A 16,287-nucleotide genomic window follows, 5' to 3' on the forward strand; every position below is an offset into this window, starting at 1 on the left:
GTTAAACCAGGTTGAAGAAAGTATCGGCAGAGTTGGTGAAATTAGGTTTGCCCCCTGGAAAATGTAAGATTAGGTGTACCCCTTGACCCAAAGTTAACAGCCCTTTTTTATGATGAATTTACTGTGAAGTTATCATAATTATTTCAAAATACCTTTCAAGAACTTAAATTACTAAATCAAATTTTGAATAAAATTAAAATGTCACCATTAATTCATGAATGAAAAGGGAAAGTACTTTTGTTCAAAGTTTACCTCCCTGTTTTTTTTTTCTTGGTGAAATTCACTTGGTTGGTGAGAATTGTGATTTTCCTTTTGATACTTTACACCCTCTAATTTTTATCAGAGAAGTCTTATATTTCATTGTTGAATTGTGATGATATGACTTAACCACATGGCACACTCAAACGACACCCCTGACATGACATGTTCGACAACCGTAGATCTATACATCTTGGGATACACAATTGCACTTCCCCATAAAAAACAAGTGCATCCCAAAGGAACCATGTATCCCAAGGATTACAGATCTACAGTTCTCAAACATGTCACGTCAAGGTGTCAATTGAGCATGCCATCAGCGTAAGTCAGATTATCGCGATATGAGTTATGTACTATTCCAGTTAACCATTCATTTTAAGCACCAAAACGTGAATGATCACGTTTTTATTATATAAAAAATCCAGAACGATAACGAATTCAGTGGTTTTGAAGTGACAATTTTGCAGGTTTGAAGTAACTATTTCCAAGTAGTCACATTAAACCTGCAAAATTGTCACTTTAAGCCAGCAAAATAGTCACATTAAAAAACTCCAAACTTGTTATCAGTCACATTTTGGTAATTAAAATGTAAAGGGAGCCAATCATAAATTCGTCAAAAGTTAATCACTTTTTCATAAATATCCCTTGCTGTTTTCTCTATCATTTGCTCATAAATGAAAGAGTGTAAAGCTTTCCAATATAATGAATCAATGATTCATCCACCGATAATGATTGCAAAAGCACCACCACTTTTAAGAGTTGCACACAATTGATTTCTCCGGAGACTACAACCTTCCAACATAATTTTTAATTTAAACCACTAAACCCATCCATTTCAACCTCCTTTCCATATTTCTTCTACACTAATCATATCTATCCTTTCCTATTGTGAGGTGCCCACTACCCAAAAATTGAGGCCGTGTGTTTTTTTACTTTCCACCACTGACGAAAAACAAAAACGAAAAAGATAATAAAAAATAAAAACTTGAAGAAGAAGATAAAGAGGGCATATACATTTCTCCCCTTTACACAAACATGGTAAGCCTGTCACACCCTGTTTGACAAAATACAAGATAAAAAATAGGTAAAAAAATATATATATATGAAATTAAGGCATCTGACTTAGATTGCAATGGGGAGTGTCAAAAATCCAGCCTGCATGAGAACTACCAAATGTATTTTGGGCCACTAAAGGAAGGTGAGAACCAGATGTGACATGTGTACCCTTCTTGTGTTTATTAGGTTGGATTTTACTCGGGCTTGATGATCATGGGTCCATCATCCAGTTGGTGCGTATGGTAGATTGCAGTGGCAAGTGGTATGGGCATGATGCAGAGGGCCTTAGATTGGAGGAACTGCATGGCAGCCCCAACATCTTCTTCCATGAGCTTTGCTACTTCGTGTTGCAGGCCATCATCAGTTGACCACTTATCCCACAGTCCCTGATCGCTTCCAGCTTCTCCCTAAATTACAGGGGGGAAAAAAAGGCCAGAGTTAATAAATAGAAATTTGTGAATTCTTGCAAGCATTTGAGAGACAACCAACACCAATGCTTAAATTCAAGCATAAACGAAAACATGCATACTTATTTCACACTTGTATAATTGGCATTTAGATGAAGAGGAGGGGGGGGGGGGGGGGGGGGACTGATACCCTAGGTATCCCGTAATTCTCTTCCATGTGGCACTATCCTATTTGTTTTCGATATTTTAAAGGGGTACAAAAAAAGTGTGTATCTAATAGAAGTACAGAACTCATGCTTTGTATTACCTCAACCGAAAAAAGTGGGATGTCAGCCACAAGCGAAGTCGCTGCACCAGCTCCCCCCAGTCTGCTCATGCTCAGAACCTGTTGATTTAATAACGAAGAAAAATGCTGTAAATGGTAGAAAGGAAGTATTTAATAACAAACTTCAAAAATAATTTTATAGCTAGTAACCTCCGTAGTAACCATAATGGATTTGGGAAAGACCCACTGGATATGGAACAAGGAGAGGAGATGAGCCCAAACATCTCCTTAATGAATGGGCAATGGAGTAGTAAATGATCTACTAATTCCCAATTTACTTTGCAAAAGAAGTAAAAGTAGGGAACAACAAAACAGCGGTTATTATTATTATTACTACCAATATTAGTCTTGATGAATAAAGAGCTTTTATCAAACAACAGTTAATTAAATGATCAGTAGTTAGAATTTTATCCAAAGCAGATAGTAGCAGGCTGGAGATTTCTAACTCTAGAGACCTGGATTCATACATGCTTTAACCTAGCAATCTTTAACATAGGAACTTCGAAATGACAATGAAAATGTGACTTGAACGGGCCCTTGTTCACTTAAATATATATAAAAAGGGCCTTACTCATGAAAAACAAGTGATAGCTTCCAGACAAGTTATTGAATGTAATATATAACACTATAAGGCCAAGCAATATTACTAGGAGCGTTAGAATGAGTAATAATTAGAACGTAGTTTCCATAATTTTTTTAATAGTTTTATTCAATGTTATCTATTAATTTTAAGCTCGTGCCATCTGGAAAAGAATTTATACGCAATTGCAAGGAGACTATCCCTTAACAGAAGATTATGTTTAACCAATCATTTAGCTTATCAAAACCGTCTAGTTCAACCAGATTTCTGTTTTACCTTGACTTGGAGCCTTAAGAACTTGACATAATCCACAATTTCATCAATCATGGCTGCTTTATCTGTCTGCACAGGCAAATGTAGTATGTTAATACCAAAGGAAGAATAGAGTAGTTGTCATACTTCTCTTCATGGTTTGCAAAAGTTTAACCATATTTCTTCAGGAGTTCTGCATTAAACGTGATGTCATAAATTTCTCCTTATTTCCAGAGTATATTCAACTACAAACAACACAGAAATTTATAGACGCTTTTAATATTTGTTTTCTGAGGTTTGATTACACAGTATTCTTAGCCATGACCTATAGGGGTAATGATGACCATGATTGTTATAGTTAGATATTCCTTTTTCAAGGAAAATCCAAAATCTTCCAAAGGTCATGGCAATCTACTTCATGAGCCACTGATTTCATATTTCCATACAGTGCAAGGAAGTTAAGTGATTCCCTGGCAAAAAGAGTCCAAGGGATTAAGAAGCACAGTACAGACTAAGTTCTTGTTGACTGGACTACTTTTTTCTGATTTGTAATGATTGAGTTCCAGAGGGCTTTTAGGTACCATCTTTTCTCTGGGACTCGTCATCACATAGCAGCACTTATCTATTTTGTACCATCTTTTCTCTGGGACTCGTCATCACATAGCAGCACTTATCTATTTTGTACCATCTTTCAAACAATGATGGGATGAGGGACGGTCCATTGAAAAATTCAATTCCAGGAAGATCCAAATCTTTTTGAAAGCAAGATGTCTACATCTTTGATTGTTGAATTCCAACTCCACCTCATGAAATGTTAGGGAAACCTTGTCAAAACATTGCATTCTCAAGATGGTGTTGTAGAAGTTATAAATCCCTGGAAACCAATTGCCTTGGGTTTGACTAAATCAGTATGTCCCAGACTAAGATTGAAGCAGCCGATACCCATTGAATTGGGATGTCATGAAAAAGTTTGAAACCTGTCTAATTCAGTTTCTTCGTCAATTTTCCTGAAATTCTAGGCCTTAATCTAGGCCATTGTAACATGAGAATGATTCCAAACTGTTAGATTGGATTTGAGTCAGAGTTCTCAAAGAATAACCAGTGTTTGGATGTTATCTTGGACCTTCCCTTCAGACTTTGGGTAATTTTGGATTCTCATTTTCACAACAATGGCAGCAATTCAGATTATACAATGGCTACTGAGTGAATCAGAATTGGATCATAGAGCTTGCATCAATCACCATAAAAAAAATGACTTGTAACTGTCATGTTTGGTCCTCCTTAATTGATTATACTGAACCATGCATAAGTTGTGTATAACATTAGTAACCTAGTTATAAGCCTCATGGGGAGTCAATTAATCATTTGCTCATCAACCTATCAAAATAAATAAATAAATAAATAATCATTTTCTCATTCTATGTTTCTTTCTTTTTTGTATAATCATTTGCTCATTCATTTTCCATTTTATCATTCAATTTAGTCCAATTTTTAAATTCCTTTCCCCCACTCAATTTATTTTATCTTATATCCATTAAAAAAGGTAACCTAGGGTTCTTGGTCAGCTATTATTTTCTCAATTTATATGGGAAACAACTTAATTATGGAAGAATAGGGAAATCTAGTCTCTCACGTTTTATGAAAAATGTAAGATCTTCCCTACTGTTTCAAATAACAGAGATTAACGTAAATAACAAGCAGTAAATGAATAGTGTGCTTAATTTGGCTGATAAGGTAGATGCAACCAATATTGCATAAAGGGAATCAGATGGTCATAGCAAGGACCTTGTTGAAGCTAGGAAGCAGTTCCTGCAAAGCCCTCATTCTTTCTGCTATTCTTTCTCTACGTAACTGCAACCAAAGGAGCAAAGGCTGCACTATTAAGCAATATAAATATAATACAAGCTATAAAAATCCAGTGGAAAAATAAAAAAGAAACATTGTTTTTGGTGTACTAACCCCCCCCCCCCCCCCCTCAATAAAAAAACAAAAAAAAAAAGTTGTGAAACAATATAACTAACTCTCTTTTTTTCCTGAAACTGAATTAAGTATTTTTGCCAACATTATAAATGTTGAAGAGACAGGTTCCATCGGAATAATTATTATGCTAAGGAAAATAACCACCGCAAAAAAGAAAGAAAATGTTCCCTTTCATAAAATATCAGGGCATTAAGCTATGATAAAAGGGCTTGGGCCCATATCAAAGTTAGTTGACTTCAATGCAACCTTGAGGTTGTGGGTTCAAGTGCTGCTTATCTCTGAAAAAAGCTACGAGATAGAGGGTAGAAAAAAAATTAAAAAAACCATCTTTCAGATCCAAAGTAATACTTTGAATCACAAAATGTGGGGTATGATAGCATGAATCCTGTAAATTAACTTAGCATGTCTCCTTACATCATTGTACATCCTGAAGTTTCATAAGGACCAGGGCCTTTTGATTTCTCCCAACTCACAGCAGAAATCGTTCATTGTATTCTAACAAAAGAAAAGTCTGAGAAACAACCATCCAATGGTGGTTCAGTTATTGTTCCAGGAGAGATGGGCAGTTCGTTTTAGTAATACTTTAAGAACACAAGAAATCAATTCGTCCGTTTGATGGAACCCACTCCTTGTTCACAAACTTTCACAAAAAAGCGGATGAATCCATATCATAACCTTTATGCCATAAGTAATTGTACACCCTACAACATGACTTTGTTCTCCTTTGTATATTCAAGCTTACCCGCTCAGCAATACTGTGGGGATCAGTGGCTTGCCCTCTTCTAGCCCTCACTCTTGGGCGGGTGGCAGGTGAATGTGGCACAACAGCAACTGGACCAGGTGTTGGCTGTCGATGAAAAGGCTGCAAATATACAGAAATGCAATCACTGCAATTATATCAGTACGAGCTAAAGCAAAAAACAGAACATATAAGATCCAAATTATGAACTTTGTGACCATTTTGAAGTAGACCAAGGTTGATTAAAAGTCAAGACAGCCCTGACCATCAAAAACTATAGGTGCATAGTTATTTTCAAGAAACCGTGGATCATTGCCTATTTGCCAGTATTTATTTCGCAAAAGAAGCCATTATGGTAGTTTAGATTTAATACCAGGGGTTAAAACCTAAGAAACTTCACCAAAAAAATTTACTCGATGAGAGAACATTTGTGACGACAAGAGGGAGTGGACTCCCAATAAAAGGAAGATCTTTTTTGTCAAATATTTCGCCTCAGTGTTGGGCAACTCCGGTAGTCCGATCGTCCATTTTCCAGTTGGCTTCATTTGGGGATCCAGGTCCCTTCCAACGTGCTCTTTTTCACTTGGTTAACGGTGCTCAATAAACTTCTCACACTTGATCTTTTGATTTGTAGGGGTTTTGTGTCTCCAAACTTTTGTTTTCTTTGCAAATCATCTGGGGAATCTTTGGATCACATCCTATTACATTGCAATCTCTCCTTCACTATTTGGACCTATTTCTTTGGCCTTATTAGAGTTTGTTGGATTCTTCCAATCTCGGCTTCGGCTTTGTTTCAAGATTGGGACTCTTAACTTTCTATTGGGGAGAATGAAATCCTTGTAGAAGTTATTACCTATCGAAATCTCTTGGGGACTATGGCTGGAAAGGAACAAGAGTCTTCAAAGGCGAAGAAGGGCATTTGCACGAGATTGTGATCAACATTCTTGGATTGTTATTTTTTTGGAGCAAATTAAACCCTGATTTTAAAGGGGTGTTCTTTAGTGATTTCATTTTTAGATGGGACTTGTTGTATGGTAGTTAGCTTTTGGTTGGTCTTCTTGACCGGCCTTTGTATTTGTTTTTCTTCTATTAATAAATCTTATATTTATCAACAAAAAGAAAACAAGTTCAACCAATTTGCACTCTAAAAATTGGGCTTAGACTCATAGCTCAGTTGGTTTGACACATTGCAAAGCAACTTTGAGGTCGTGGGTTCAAGTCCAGCTTACCCATAAATAAAAAAATTGCACTCTAAAAGAAAACATCCAACCATGTCCAATTAGAAGAATGGGACATGAAATGATGGAAGTACCCTCAGTACAGACCAAGATAATTTTTGCAATTCACAATTTTCCTAGGATAAATCAACCCAAGTAATATAAACATTAAATTAGTGGTCTACAGAGGGAAAACCCCAACTTCCTAGAGCCTTTTTGTAAAATTAAAGGTTGAGGACTACAATTACATGACACCGGTGATGGAGATCTCATATATCAAGAATCAGCCAGAGAGGTGATTTTTACCATCCAGGTATAGGGCTTAAAATGGTACAGATTTTATTTGAAATCCGGGTGATCTAAATCCAAATTTAACGTGCTTGGTTTCATCAAGTATATCCGAATTAAAATATTGTTCGGATATGGGTTGATGTCCTTTGACCTGAATAAAATCCGGGTCGGATATAATTCCATCCCTATATCTGCCAAGATCCAAATAATATATTACTTTGCAAGTTGTATTATTATATTTTTTTAAGGCATCTTTCATCAACCAACAACAACTGAGTGTAGTGGTCAAGGCCTCTCTCCAAAATGGAAAGGCCTTAAGTTCAAGTCACCATTTAAATAATCTTAAACGGTTTGACATTATCCAACCCGAATCAATTAATTCAATAGGAACGAATCCGGATATAGTATTATTGAAAGTAAAATGGTTCGGATATGGTCTTAACTAGCATAATCCAAATTGAATTGGATCCAGATAAAAAATTCAGATATGGATATAAACACACTCATATCCGGCCTGAACTCGACCCGTTTTAAGCCCTATTCAGGTATCACATTCTTTTAAAAGGTCAAAAGAAGGGAAACAATCTAGAAAAGATTATGTTGAGTGGTGGTTACGATTGTCCAATTAGGTTTTAAGTTCTTAATAAAAAGATCACATATGTAGAACAAGAGAAGAATTGGGTCTCGACCTCAAATGCGTGTACATTACTTCCATGATACACTCAATTTGGTTTTTAGAGAATGACAATATTTTCAAGAGTAACAATCTTTAAGTGTGTTTCCAAGATGAAGGCTTTAGGTAATGGGAACAAGATTATTCTAAATAGAGTTGCACCAAGTATTTATAGTTTAACTACTACATGAATTCATTATTTTCTTTTGGCAAGTGAAGTCAATATAAACTATGATTTTAAATCTCATCCGAGATTGATTTGTCTCAGTATCATCCACCAACGAAACAAATTGACAAGTCAGCTCAAGCTTGATAAGTTTCTCAAATAAGGTGGAGGGCGCTCATTGTTGAACAAGACTACTCGAATAAATCGGATGACTCAATCTTGTTCATGGACGAGACTAGATGTCAAAACGAGTTTTAAAACCATGTTATGAACTTGTTCTTTGAATAATCTTTGTACTCCTTAAAAAGGGAAAATATTTCATTAATGTGGTTTCCACCTAATCTTCTAACTACCCCATGAGGTATGGGGTATGTCCTAGTATGAGCATTAATTCCTCAGGGGCCACTTGTGAGGGCACACCCTCACTTACCTGGTGTGTGTGATGTGTGGGTGTTGCACGTGCCCCGGGATTAGTCCTTGGACATGACCATGGTCTATAGACTGGGCAAAGCCCAAATACAGGCCCAGTCTGCCATCTACATGGATACCCGGTTATCAAAAAAAAAAGGTATCGGGTATGTTATCGTACAGAAAATACACACAATTACATCCCATATAGTAACAAAATTCTCCAAAATTTTTCCAAAAAATCATAAAATTCTCTGAATATAGGAGTAGCTGGTTAAATCGGCGAATCAACAAATTAATCCTCAATTCATCAATAATCATCGCAGTAACATTTTTACCCATCATCCTCAAATTTTGTTTTCTTCAACATTCAAGTCTCAAGAAAAGTTTAGGTTTTTAGGGAGGTTGAAAATGATGGGTTTTAGTTAAAAACCCAAAAACATCATTTGTATAATTGTATATTCCCAGGAAAATTGGTATTTCATGGCTGAAACGAAGGTTATCTTCGTCATTTCACACATTAAATGACGACTAAATGGAAAATAAATAAACGGCCATTTTTCCAACCTGGTAAATTTGAGGTGCGGTTGGCCGCAGCCGGACCGATCCATTCCCATTCGATAAATGAACGGAGCCTCTATCCTGCAAAAAAATAAAAATAAAGGAAACTAAAGCCCTCAACTTTCATTAAATTTACAAACATATCCCACTACTGAAACTCAGGTCCTATCAACTTTTTTCTTCAAATTCCTGATGTAGAAAAAAAAACGAAATACTCATAAATCTACCCTCAATGAGCTATAGCATGTAAATTATGCAGAACTTCAAGGGCATATAAGTCAACTACAAACACAGACTCGCACAGGTGGGCGACCACACACACGGAGAGAAAGAGAGAGAGAGAGAGGCCTACGTTGTTTCCAGACGCAGATATCCCATCAAACTCCCGAAACCGCTTACTGCTCCCTGAAGCTTCATCTGGTTTCATGAAACCGCCTTTCCCCTGCTCCAAGTTCATCCCTAATGGATAAACAGTTCCCTGAAAACCACCTCCACCTACATGCCCGGAACTGTATCCGGAGCTCACCTGCAACATCATCGACGCTGCTGTTCCCGCCAAATTCCCATCATTTCCCGCGTAAGAAGGAATCGCTAAGATCTGATCGAGGAAATCGTCCGTTAGACCTTCGGGAGTGTTAATCGCCATACTTTCCGTTGAACGAAAAGGTGGTTTTCTGGAGAGAGAGAGAGTTACTGACACATCGACTGATAAATCGGAAACATTTGGGATTTTGAGGGTTTCATTTGTGACTTGTGACGTGGGAGAAAAAAGTCGGGTGCTTTACTTTTGGGAATTTTAATAATAACCCTGGGAAATTGGATATATTAGGTTTACCCCTCTAAAATGTAAGATTATGTGTGTTTAGCCATGAAAAAAAAGTCACCATTAATTAACCATAGCTGTCAATGGATCGGATATGATCCGTTCCCATATGCGAACTTCACGTCCGTTTGTGGGTTCGCTCAATTTGAATTCGGTTCGTGGTTCGTCCTTTGTTAGCGATCTCTTGTTTAATTCTTGAAAAATTTACAAATTTTTCATTTTTTTTAATGAAAATATTATTCTCACGATTATTGATCTATTCTAAATAATTCATGGATTTTAACTTTGAAAATAATAAAAAGCATTCTCCTTTACAAATTTTATGAATTTTATAAAACTCAGAGGAGAAAACAAATTGCTACTGTAACTTAAAATATAAAGTTGCAAAATGTAAAGTTGTAAGTTGTAACGTGTAACACAAGACTTTGAAGCAGCCATGCTTCAGAATTTTGGAGGAATCCACCTTTTTCAAGTGACAAATATTCATTTTATCTTTAAGAAAAATAATGATATGGCCCTCTACATTTATTTGAAATTATACTTTAATTTTTCAAATTGATGATTTGTCCCTTGACTTTGGTCTTCTTTTCAAAATCAATAGAACAATAACCTCAATGTCCTCATTATCACCACCATCATTATTATCATCACCATTAACATTGTCAATTTCATCATCACCATCACTATTAACATCACTATCATATGATCGAATTTTTTATTTTTGACTTTTTGAAATGAAACATATAATACATGTATGAAGCATAGGACGCATATTTTCTACTTATCAAAAAATTTATTGGATTTTTGCAATCCAAAATCAAACATAACTCAAATTGTCACAAATCGAATTTTTGTCATATTCTGAATTGCTAGTAATGGGTTCTTCACTCGAGAAGGGACCCATAGGGATAGATAGAGGTGAAGGCATTTGAAGGTTGAAATGACAAGTCGGGTGAAAAAGAAATTGAAGATGAGGGTATTTGGTATTTTTCATCAACCTAATAATTAGGGCTAGCAATGATCTGAAACATACCCGATGTTCAAACTAGTCCTATCTAATCTAACAAAAAAACATGAAAAATCAAATTTTCGCATCAAATTCGGATCTACCCCAATCTAATCCGAATATATTTCAATAATTTATTATTATTATTCTTAATTTTATATAAATACATATAAATAAAACGTTTATCTTTTTTATTTCCCTCTATATTTCTAGCAGGAAATTAGATTTTTTAAAATTTTATATTTTTAAATTTTTTGAAATTGATTCTTTGAAGATGAGGCATGTGTTCGTATCAGTTTTGGATTAAGGATGTCTCAAACATTATCAACATGTGGAGGGAGGAGCATGTAAAAAAGAAGAGTAGGAGCATTTGAAGGTTGAAATGATGAGGAGGGTGAAAAGAGATTGAAGATGTGGGTATTTTTCATCAGCCTAATAATAAGAGTGTTGATTTTGTAATTCAACCTGACAGGGTAACTCAAAAACTCATTGACGTGGCAGGTGTAAGAATTGTAGATTTTTCCCCTCGGGATACACAACTGCACATGTTTTATTGGGATGTGCAGTTGTGTATCCCAAGGAAAAAATCTACTATTTTTGTAAGGTACATGTCAATTGAGTTTTTGAGTTACCTTGTCAGGTTGAGTTACAAAACCATTACACTAACAATAAAGACCACGATCAAATGGACATGTTGTCAATTTAAAATTTTAGAAGGATGTCTCAAAGATTATCAACATGTGGGAGGGAGGAGCATGTAAAAAAAGAAGAGTCTTGATAATCTTACTCACTTTTGTATGTACGCTCCCTCCACGTATAAAAACAACAATGATATGTCTTTGTATATCCTGAAACAAATGATCTACGGTTCTGTGAAGAGAGTGTACAAGAAATTGAGTCAAATTATCATGACTCAAAAAAGAATAAGAAAAAACAATTTGTTGAGTTCACTACATTTCACAAACCAAGAGTGAATCGTACCATGAACTGATTCAGTTCGAACCAATTCACGATTCAATATCCTACCTACGAATTGGCAACCCAGGTCTGGATCAAGAATTTAGATTCCAATCTAATATTTTATTGGTTGGGTGTTGGGCCAACCATGAAATATGATCCATTTTGATCTGATAACTTCGTGTCTAGATCAAGGATTTAGATTTTGATCAAGTTTGGTTTTGGGTTCAGATCAACCATGTCTAAATCCAATAAAATGTGAGAAACTATACAAATTATATAATATGTTTGTTTACATATATGAAGTCTATTTAGATTTGTATATCAATTATTGGATTGACTTTGGATCCTAATATTGTGATCCGATGGAAACCTCGTCCATTTGCAACCTTATAATTAATTGAGAATTTTGATGTCCTAATTTAAATTTTTGAAGGGTCTTCGAGGTTACGAGCCTTGCGAGCTACTAAGCTGCTCTACTCTGTTGAATTGAAAGTTTGGGTTATGACGGATAAACAAGGATTGGATGTGCCCCTCTACCATATCTAGCCATCATAATATATATATTATCTCTTTTCAAATATCTATTCAACTCTTATGATGGGCATGGGTTGATCATCCTATTTTGGATCTACCATTATTATGTATAAGTGTACACAAACCGCTTGGTTTAGATTCAACTATTTGATTCTTGTCTATAATCATCTAGAATTTAATATTGGTTCAAGTTATAAAAGAGGTTATTCTACAATCAATGTCCCATCTAAAATAGAAAATGAGGATGAGGATTGTGAAATCCACTTCTAAAATTAATGCCACCGAACGAGATTTTATATTGTTTTTAATCATCTCCAAAGTGACAAAATGTTTAAGGTCATTAAAGTATGAATTACCCCTCTGCATTTATCATGTCATGTTCAAATCTCTCACCAATAAATCACAAGAATAATGAAAAAATATGGGGAAAAAGAAGAAGAAATAACACAAGATAATTTGTACGTGGTTTGGCAAACGTGCCTACATCCACGTAGGGCTACAACTTGGGCGGGCAAAACCTGAACCCGTTAGGTTGAACCCGACCTTGGGTCATGTTTGGGCATAGTTAGCTTGGGTTCAACCATGTGTTCGAGCAACAAAAAAATGCTCAACTCAAATCGTGTTGAGCGCAGGCATACGTATCAGCCAACCCGATTTGCCCAAACTTAATATGATTATAATTTAAAAATATTTCTTATTTGATTTCTTTTACACTCATAATTCATATTTCAATATATATGATTTTATTTATCTATACATCATAACTAATGTGATTATTTTCATTAGATAAATAATCAATCTTTGTTATTAGTGCTTTGTTTTAAGTGTAGTTCTATATTGTCATACAATGATTATATTACAAATGTAAATGTTTTTTTTTTTTTTTTTTTAATTTAATTATTAATAAATATGATTATTTTAGTTAAACTTATTACTGTTCTTCTCTCTTTAAATTTATTTATAATTTTATGTATATAAACTTTTGAAACACATTTTAAAGAAAAATAATTGTAAATTTTAAGTTACTTTACATGCCACTTATCTTTATATAAATCCTTACCAATACTAAATTACCTGGTATTAATGAGGAATGTATTAACCCAAACAATCCGGTTTGGATAGGTTTTGGGTCGAGCATTTCATGCTCGAGATCGAGTTGGGCAAGGGCGTGGGTTGGTGTTTGTCAAGTTTGGGTTGGGTGTGGGTTGATGCCTAATCCACCCAAGTTGCAATTCTACATTCACGGGTTTAAGGAGCCATTCCACTATGTTCTAAATATCTTTATTACACGATCTCCTCTTCACTTCTTCTTTTTTCCCTCACTTTCCCCCTTTAAATAAAAAATCATAATCCTAAGTGTAAACACCTCAATTTGAACGGGCCCATACTCGAAAGGGCCCAAAATACAAATTTTTCAATAAAATTTGCCAACGGGCCTCAAAAGCCCAAATCAATCGAAATATGACACTTTGATCGAATCAAGGCCCTTAAGACCCCCTAAGAGTCTAGGGGGCCCACCAAAAGGACTCGATCTACCTTACACTTTCCTAATATTCGTTGTGCTATTCCTAAAATCGAAAATGACGAATTCTCAATGAAATTATCCGACGGGCCTAAAAAGCCCGATTTGCCAACACGTGGCATTTCGATCAATCCAATAATTCTAAAAATTCCTAAAAAGATAAAAAATGTAAAATGAGACTTGGGACCATCTCCATCTTCCTTACCCCTCACTGCTCCGCTTCTAATTCGAAGAAATTCTAAGCCCGCTTAAGGCCCATAAACCCTCAACACTCACAAATTACATTTCTCACCTTATCCCCTAACCTAAATCTAATCCCACACCACCTAAAACCTAAAACATACCCACCCTCAAAAATCCAATCCAAAACAAACCCTACCCAATCCAATAACCCAAAATCATTCCATAACCCAAGCCCAATATACTAAAAAGCCCACAAACCTTTATCCATTTCCAATTCACATCCAACCCATAATCCTAACCCACAAACCACTACCCATATCAACCAATCACCATCTTGATAATCAAGGTGGGACACATGTCACCACCCCAACTCACCTCCCTCATCCCCAACCTATCCATCACCTTTTCTCTAAGCATCATCTACCCATACCCTTAACCTATACCTCCCCTAATCTACCCTCATCATTCCCTACAAAACTCACATCTACATTCTAAACTCACTTCCCTTCTTTCAAATCAAACACTCATCATCTCCCATCAACCCATCTCAACCCTCTATCTCCACCCATTTTGACACATGGCATCATCTCCCACACCCTCCCAAAATATCATCAACTACCCTCTTACACAACCCTTCTTTTAATTAAAATCCCATCCCCTCAACTCACTTCACCAATTAATTACTCTCTTACACAATCCCATTTTCTCAACCACTCTCATTTATTTTATTCCATCTAATACTCAACCCAAATGGGTTGAAAGATCCAACCCATTTGGGTTGTAAAACAACTAATTTACCCTTCTTACACAAATGTCCTTCAATCATCTCTAATTTACCCCTACCTTTTTCTTAAATCCCACACCATTCTATCACTTCTCTTCATTTCACCCTATTATATCCCTAAAATAATCCCTCAACATCTATATATACCCTCCTCCTCTTTCCAAAAAAAGGCCGTCAACTCTAACTACTAACAACTATCACCAATTCTCACCAAGTCTACCAATTATCTCTTATTAACTCCACACCAAGTCTCACTAAAAAAGAAAATCCCTACTATCTTTAATCACCTCTTCCCATTCTTATATTCTCATATTCTACTAAAGACTCAAGAAGACTCAAAAAAGGAAAAAGGAAGAAAAGAAAAGAAAAGAAAACTTTGAAGCTTCAAGGTGGGTTCAAGGCAATCCCCCATCTCTCTCTCTACCCTTTCCTCCTCCCTCTTCTATTATCCCCTCTCCTCTTCATTTTATTTTAGATGACTTAGGATAAATGGACCTCAAGGCTAAGGATCCATAAGGATCATCTTCATCAATGGGATGATCCTATGATCGAGCCGAAAGTAAACCCTTATTTAGGGTACAAATGCACAACACGTGACACTTCACTTTTATCTTATATTTTTGATTAAAATGATCGAGTTGAGTTGAGGTAACCGCCACTTGATGGGGAGAAAAGGGTGTCTAATACCTTCATTTTTCTCCAACCGAGCCACTTACCCCGAATCTCAAGATTTGATCCGTACTTTATCCATCAAGAGTCACTAAACACAAAAATGGCAATTTTTAAAAAAAATACACATCGGGTGACTATTCACACCTACTTACAATATGAATGGTGGCGACTCTTAACCTTAGTAGATGTGACCGTCGTAATGACGAAATCACGTATCTACACTAAGATTGGAATCTTATTTTTAATTAAATTTAAACTACCATATTTAACCTTATCAAATAAAATAATTATCTAAAAGGGAATAATAATCTCAAATAATATTACATATCCATTTTGAGATGCGTGTTAACTGATGAGAATGAATGATTCAAATGGGAGTGGCTTTTATCCCTCAACAACTATTCTCATTCATGATAATTGACTATTAATTCATTTGGTTTGCACAAACTAGTAGATTTGGCTATGAGCCCACAAAATTATCGATGAACCTTAATTAACTATTTGAATGGGAGATTGTATATAAAAGATCCCTTTATTTTATTTTATTGCCATACTCGATCATCTTTTCTGACCATCCCTATATTTTCATGAATTCTTTTGCCTCTAATTGGTAATTTAGGTGTCAATTGCCACAATTCTATTCTTTTAATCGCCCTTTCCACCTTTATATTTTTCTTTTTCTTTTTCTTTTTCCAAGAGTTGCACATACCACTTTACCATATGTAGGCAAGCAAATTACAACTTAAAATCATGATTCAAAGTTTCATGTCATTTCAGGACGATTCAATTGAATATTTACATTTCAATTGCAATCGAGACAGGAACAGAACATTGACTCTGAGGCATTTATTATATGGAGAATGCTTTCAATTATCTCATAATATCGTGAA

At 35.5% G+C, this 16,287-nt stretch overlaps 1 protein-coding gene across 1 annotated transcript; it reads right to left on the bottom strand.

Moving 5' to 3' along the window:
* Positions 1-1,226: 1,226 nt before the first annotated feature.
* LOC147402207 (transcription factor UNE12-like) lies at positions 1,227-9,651 on the bottom strand. The gene is made up of 7 exons (XM_086443771.1): positions 9,266-9,651; positions 8,920-8,994; positions 5,601-5,720; positions 4,664-4,729; positions 2,903-2,968; positions 2,029-2,106; positions 1,227-1,721 (listed from the first exon to the last, which is right to left on the bottom strand). The coding sequence occupies exons 1-7, from the start codon at positions 9,557-9,559 to the stop codon at positions 1,509-1,511; spliced, it is 912 nt and encodes a 303-aa protein (XP_086299897.1). The 5' UTR covers positions 9,560-9,651; the 3' UTR covers positions 1,227-1,508.
* Positions 9,652-16,287: the final 6,636 nt, after the last annotated feature.

This window comes from Akebia trifoliata, chromosome 5 (genome assembly GCF_017979445.1).
Source record: "Akebia trifoliata isolate Shusen 1 chromosome 5, ASM1797944v1, whole genome shotgun sequence".
In the NCBI taxonomy this organism is placed as follows: domain Eukaryota; kingdom Viridiplantae; phylum Streptophyta; class Magnoliopsida; order Ranunculales; family Lardizabalaceae; genus Akebia; species Akebia trifoliata.

What these genes read in the sequence shown, in the direction of transcription:
- LOC147402207 (XM_086443771.1), bottom strand. Translation starts at nt 9,559, where the DNA reads ATGGCGATTAACACTCCCGAAGGTCTAACGGACGATTTCCTCGATCAG. An exon ending in TATCTGCGTCTGGAAACAAC is followed by an intron (nt 8,995 to 9,265) that starts GTAGGCCTCTCT and finishes ATTTTTTTGCAG; the next exon opens with GATAGAGGCTCCGTTCATTT. An exon ending in TCTTAAGGCTCCAAGTCAAG is followed by an intron (nt 2,107 to 2,902) that starts GTAAAACAGAAA and finishes TTAAATCAACAG; the next exon opens with GTTCTGAGCATGAGCAGACT.